The sequence below is a fragment of the Macrotis lagotis genome, chromosome 4 (assembly GCF_037893015.1).
Source record: "Macrotis lagotis isolate mMagLag1 chromosome 4, bilby.v1.9.chrom.fasta, whole genome shotgun sequence".
NCBI lineage: Eukaryota > Metazoa > Chordata > Mammalia > Peramelemorphia > Peramelidae > Macrotis > Macrotis lagotis.
In genome coordinates this window covers 112,544,628-112,551,051 of record NC_133661.1, presented here as the reverse complement: position 1 = coordinate 112,551,051, position 6,424 = coordinate 112,544,628, and the positions used below count along the sequence as shown (strand labels likewise).

Genomic DNA, 6,424 nt, shown 5'->3' with positions numbered 1-6,424 from the left:
GTGTTATCCATTTTACATCTGACACTTAATGAGGGTCACATATCTACCAAATAGGGAGGTGAGGCCAGGTCTTCTTGACTCTCAGTTCAGCTCCGTGGCTAAAACTTTAAATGTGTGGCCCTCAGCTGTCTCTCTCTGTCTGCCTGTTTCTCTATCTCTCTGTCTGTCTGTCTCTCTCTCTCTCTTGCCAGCCTTGCTCTCTGGTCGCACAGGCCCCTGTAGGTCCCCTGTTGCAGCTACAGCATCCCTCTTGTGAGCTCCACAAGGGTGGGCCCTGTCACGTGCTGTCTTCCAGGGTACCACAAGCACCGTCCCGGATAGACTTGATTAGAGTTGGGGGGTAAATTATGTAAAGTTTTCCCCTTTGCCGACCCCCGGAGCCGTGGGCTCTGGCCCTTTGGGCCTAAGGGGGAGGGGCGGTTACAGCTCCTCCCCAGGAAAGGATGAAGGACAGGGCTAGCTGAAGATGCTCGGGGCGCATGCGCCCTGGGGCTCTGCTCGATTCGCATTGCTTTTCAGCTTGTCTTGGTTCCACCGGCTTGCCGTCGCGGCGTGGACGGTCGGCCGCGATGGCGGCGGGCGCGCCCGATGCCCAGTCCCGGTTTGGCCAGTCGGTGAAGGGGCTGCTCACCGAGAAGGTGAACGCCTGCGGCACCGACGTGATCGCCCTCACCAAGCAGGTGCTGAAGGGCTCTCGGAGCTCGGAGGTGAGGCGGAAGGCCGCCCGGACCACGGCGGGCGTGTGGGGGCAGAGCTCCGGGCCAGCGCCGGGGGTGGTGGGCGGAAGCCCGCCTGCATGCTGGGCTTTGTAGTTTTCCCGCGGAGCCCTCCTCGGTACGGACGGAGCGTTGCATCCTGGGAACTGTAGTCCGCCGAGGCGGGGAGAGCCGCGGGGGGCGTGGCCACCGCCTGGAGGGGTGGAGCTGGGGGGGCCGCCTGGGCCAACGCCCCGGGCAGTAAGAGGCGGGAAGATCTCCGAGATGTGGCGGGGAGTAAAGTCTAAAAGGCTAGAAAGACAGGAAAATGAGGGCTTTCCCTGAATGCCAGCCAGATCACTTTGTATTTGTTCCCGGAGACCACTGTACACCACCGCAGTGAAGTCATGTTAGCAGTTAACATTCACATTTAGAGAAAATTTAGAAGTGGACAAGACTTGCCCCAAGCCTCACTGCAAATGTGTTGTTCCTTCCACCACATAAAGCTGAGTAAACGAACTCTTTTGGCTTCTGACGCCAGAACTCTTTCAGACCGAAGAAGCTTGGTTCTTACAAGCCTCCACCGGGGCTCAGGATTGGCCGTTTTAAGAATTGCTACAAAGAGAAGAAATACAAAGCTTCAGGTGGTGGCGGTGGCGGCGGTGGCACCAACGAAATATTCGGTCTCTTTGTGCCCAGGAGAACATGCAGAGGGAACTGTGGGGCCCATTGTTGGTGTCTGGAACCTCATCATGCCAAGGGGAACGGCAGCGTGTTAGGCCAGCGCACCTGTGTGGGGGGGCCTACATCACCTGAGAAAGGCAGCGAGCAACTGGGGCGCTTGTTCTGAGCACAGGCAGAGCCAGGGAGCCTAACACTGCCCTCGAGGCTAGGGAGAGCGGTCGCATGGAAGAGGAATTAGTTTTTTTAGGAGTCAAGTCTCATTTGTGACCTTGGGCCAATCTCTGGGCCTCCAGTTTCTTTATCTGAAAAAAAATGAAACATTTGATCTACATGACCTCCAAGATTCCTTCAAATTCTAACTCTATTACCCTGGGACCTAGAAATAATAAACTTTTAATTTGATCTAAAGAAAAATGGAAGAACTGGGGCTGTCAAAATGTAGAAGGGGGCTGCCTCATGAGGGGGAGGGCCATTCCTGTTGGGGAGGTCTTCAGGGAAGGCTGAATGACCACTTATTGGTCGGGGATTTGTAAGAACAATTCTCGGTCAGGGACCGGGTGGACTCAATGCTCTCAGGGGTCTCTTCCACAACTCTGAAATTTGGCGATTCTCAGCCTCACTTTTTGTCCTGACCACCTGCCCCCCCCCCAATCTTCTGAAGAATTGGGGACTAAGTCAGAGCCCCTATCTCAGTGACTGGCTGACGAGCCACATGGAGAGCTCAGCAGTTTCAGAGTACTTCTGTTCTGAAGCAGTGGCCTTTAGAACAGATGTCAAAACTGTTCCAGGCTTGCCACAGAGCCAAGGAAATGCATTCTCAACTTGAACAAATGGAAAATTAGCCTCCATTACATCTTGAGAGAGAGAGAGAGAGAGAGAGAGAGAGAGATTGTGTGTGTGTGTGTGTGTGTGTGCATTTGGTGGGGAGGCGGGGTGCAACAGCTGCACTAGGAAGATTGCAGGAAGTTTGGAAATTGTGTTGATTATTACCATTTTTATTTTTGTCTTTCAGCTGCTGGGTCAGGCAGCTCGAAACATGGTATTGCAGGAAGATGCCATCTTGCACTCAGAAGATGTAAGAAGTCTTTTCTTTTAAGAGTCAGGTTTTCTAAGGACAGTGTAGCTTGTGCTGGTGCCATGAAGTGGACAGTCATATTTCTGTTTGTTTGTTTTTGTTTACAGAGTTTAAGGAAAATGGCAATTATTACAACTCATCTTCAGTATCAGTAAGTATGGTATAAACTCCAGAGCCAACTTCTCAAACCTTTATTTAGTCAGTATTTAGTTATTACTCTTAGAAACTTCTTTTTCTAAGCTTTTGAGATTTAGCACATCTTCTGTATGTGTGTGTTTCTATATGTATGTATGTGTGTACATGAATGTGGTGGTAGGTAGGGGGTGTCTTCAAAGTTTATTTCCTGGAAAAGATACCCTAAGCTACAGAGAACATTGGGGAGGCCAGAGAAGAGGAAGGGGAAATCTTTTCAGGGTCATCCTTGTCAGTGCCTCCTCATGATATCCCCAGGATAGGTCAAAGGGAAGAAAGTTTGTTTTAGGAGCATACTGGCCCAGTGGGAATGATGGGAATGAAACATTTATTTTCTTGGGACCAGGATATGTATACTGGGAAGCTACAACTGCCTTTATCACTGTGGGTCACAATGATCCAGTTGTGTCTAATATATACAGGTCACATAGATGGCTTTAAAAATAGATATTTTTTCCTAGGATTCCTCAAATGATTACATTGCAGTTTTGAGAAGCCTCATTTTATTATTCCTCAGATTTGCTTCAGTTTAGTTTTTTATCTTTATAACCTAGCCTTTGTGAAGGAAATTGGAGTAGTTAATTTATTTCATTTATTTCTTTTTAAGGAATGTTCAATTGCATTTGAACTTCTAATATTTTAATAAACAGTATCATGCATGGTTTTCCATATGGGTGTGGGTATGTTGACATGATGACAGGATGAAATTAAACCTTGAGTATAATCTTTATGATTACATCCCTTTAATATGATGGATGGTACTGGAAGGACTGAGTTGAGAATCCATCTTTGCAGTTGTGTCCACTTATATAGGACTCCCTAGGCAGAAATAGAATACTCATTCATTATGAAGGACAGTGATATAGAATGTGACAAAAACTAAAAACTAACTGAATTAGAATATAATTCTTATTTTCCTTTCCTCTTTTCTTATTGAGGCAAGAAGCTATTCAGAAGAAGTAAGTAACTCTGGAGGCATGGGGTGGGGAAAACTTGTGGGGAAGTGGGAGGATAGCCTGCAGAAGCTCTGCATTTGAATCCTCATGGGGAAACTTATGTAAGCTTACAACTTGGCTTAGACACTTTGTATCTGGGCCGGATTAGAATTTAGGTCCTCCTGACTCCAGGGCTGGTGCTCTATCCACTACATTACCTAGCCATCCCCGTATGCCTGCATTCTTAAAGAAATGTCATTATTTTCAAATACTAGCTCTTCTGGTTGCTAGTTTCTCTGAATGGCACTGACAGCCAAATTTAATCACTTTTAATTGGCACTTTTATTAGGCAACATCCATTTACATACTAATGGATAATGTACGTTTGTTGAATTGAATCCTTTAATATGTTCAAGTTAATAAAATTGCTAGTTCTATAAACTCCTTGCCAATAGAGAATATTTCTTTCATTGTATATTCACAACATCTAATACAAAACCTAATACATAGTAGGCACTTAATAAATGCTTCTTGATTGATTGATGAGGTAGATAAAGTGTGCCTTCTGCAATCTTGTTTATAACATTAATTTGCTTAGCAGATCTTTTCTTCCCCCACATTGGCAGTGTAAAGCTACTCTAGGGGCCCTGATATGAATGAACACAAATTCTGAATAGTGTGTAATTAGTCCATACTAATGAGAAGTTGTATATATGGGGGCAAGGAAGAAGAGGTATTATCCCAGGTACAGAGAATTTTTAAAATTAAAGTGAAAAACAAAGAAATGTTTGTGACAAATGTTTCTTTTTCTCCATCTGATTTTCAGTGTTGAACTGTCTTCAAATCTACAGGACCAACTGAAGCATTTGCTGAAATGAAATGGCATCTTGAAGACTCCGAAAGCACATTTCTCAAAGCTGAGGGGGAAAATAGAGCTCACATTCTCATCTTCTTTTTCAGCAATTCAATTAGAAGAGAATTGTGATGGCCTGCAGCTTCTCTGAGAATAAAGGGTTTTCTCTCCCTATGTAAAAACAATTTAAGGCAAGACACAAACTAGATAGATGCCTCATCTCAGAAGTACCATTTGTTCCTATGCAGACAAACTTATTCCCTCTCACTGAATTCTTCACTTACTCTGTTTTAGTTTTAATTAAAGTAGAATTGAGAGAAACCTCAGTTATTTCTATAGCACTTTTTTTGAGCATCAAAATCATCTTAAATGTATAGAAGAAAGTCAGATGGCATAATTGTAATAATTTGGCCTATACTGAGTCCTACTAGTTTAATTCAGAAACACCAGCTAGTAAGGTGGAGAAAGAATGATGTTGAATTTGTGGGTTTTCCTATTCAGTAAGGTCAGATCTCTACCTTGTTCTTTCAGTATTTATTCATTAAATGCCTACCTATAGGCAACTCTGCTTGATCTTGTGGCCCATACTCAATACTTTCTGTTTTATCAGCTCAGTAGTGCTACTTACAGTTTAATGTATTATAGTTAATTTTTATATGTATAAAAGCAAAGCATTTGGCAGACTACCTCAGCTGGCCAGCTGTGGCCTCCTCCCTTGACCTGAATTCTTAGCATTTTTTTTTTTGTATTCATGATCTCTGACTAAATAGCCTTGAATTCATTTTGTAATCCTGAAAGCTATCAGTAAATGTGGCATACTGATCTTGTCAAATGAAGAGGAATTTGAATTTTGTCGAGAGAGGTTGCAAAAGTTCGTGCTGTGTCAGAGAGCCTTTTCAGTAATTTTTTTTCTTATGTAAAAAACTTTTTGGAATATGACAGTTTTGGGGTCAGAAGCATTATGTCTTCATATCCTGGGTATGATTGGTCCTGGAGGACCTATTAACTGATATAGGAAGAAAACAGACTTTTGAGAAAACTATACATTAACTGAAATGTAAAAGAGCAGCAACAAAGGAAAGCCCAGTTTACAGTTCAGCTCTTATGAAATACCACTTGTGTCTTTCAGGCAAAATCCATTTTTTTTCCAAAATCCATTGACTTGCTAGTCAGGAGAACCAGGCTCCAGTGCGGGCTTAGCTATTTTCAGTAGCTGCTTAATCTCTCTGACTCTGAGTTTGTATCTTCAATCTTAAAAAGGGAATAGCACTTACCCTACCTAATAGAACTGTTAGGAGAGGAACAAATGAAATAATACAATAGATAATGCAGTGAAATAATAATAGAAGCTACATTCATGAAGCACCATGCTGTTTACACAATATTAAACCTATCGAGTCATAGTGGTAAGCCCCATGAGAACAGGGTGAAAAAAATAAATACATATATATACCCATATCCATATCCATATTTACATATACATGTATATATGGATGTATGGATATGCATGTATGTGTGTGTAAAAAGGGAGCTAATTGATCTAGTGAATAGAATACTGCACTTGGAATCATCTTCCTGAGTTTAAATCTGACCTCAAACACTATCGGTGGGACCCCCTGGGCAAGTCACTTAATCTTGTTTGCCTTAGTTTCCTCTTGTATAACATGAGCTGGAGGAAGAATTGTCAAATCACTCTAGTATCTTTGCCAAGAAAAACTCAAATGGGATCAGTAAGAGACAGCTGCCATTGAAACTGAAAAAACGAAAAACAATACTATCTTTGCATATTTAAATTTATATATACATATATATTTTTAACAAAATTTCAATTTAATATTTGTCTCTTCCCCAGATAGCAATCTGCTTGCAGAAGGCACTTAAGGAAGTGGTTTGGCCCTTTTAACCACTGTATGATATCGTAAAGCAATAACTCATAAGCCACAGACTGATAATAGCTAGGTTTTATGTACTTTAAAGTTTGCAAAGCAGT

General features: G+C 42.8%; 1 protein-coding gene across 2 annotated transcripts; it reads left to right on the top strand.

The window, feature by feature from the left end:
• The first annotated feature begins 464 nt into the window (after window positions 1-464).
• BORCS7 (BLOC-1 related complex subunit 7) lies at window positions 465-4,760 on the top strand. Of its 2 annotated transcripts, none has more exons than XM_074233815.1 (5): window positions 465-707; window positions 2,392-2,454; window positions 2,562-2,605; window positions 3,585-3,605; window positions 4,408-4,760. In XM_074233815.1, the coding sequence occupies exons 1-5, from the start codon at window positions 480-482 to the stop codon at window positions 4,457-4,459; spliced, it is 408 nt and encodes a 135-aa protein (XP_074089916.1). In that variant the 5' UTR covers window positions 465-479; the 3' UTR covers window positions 4,460-4,760. The 2 variants fall into 2 exon arrangements, with proteins under 2 accessions (XP_074089916.1, XP_074089917.1); XM_074233816.1 differs by lacking the exon at window positions 465-707 and adding an exon at window positions 946-1,339.
• The last annotated feature ends 1,664 nt before the right edge of the window (window positions 4,761-6,424 follow it).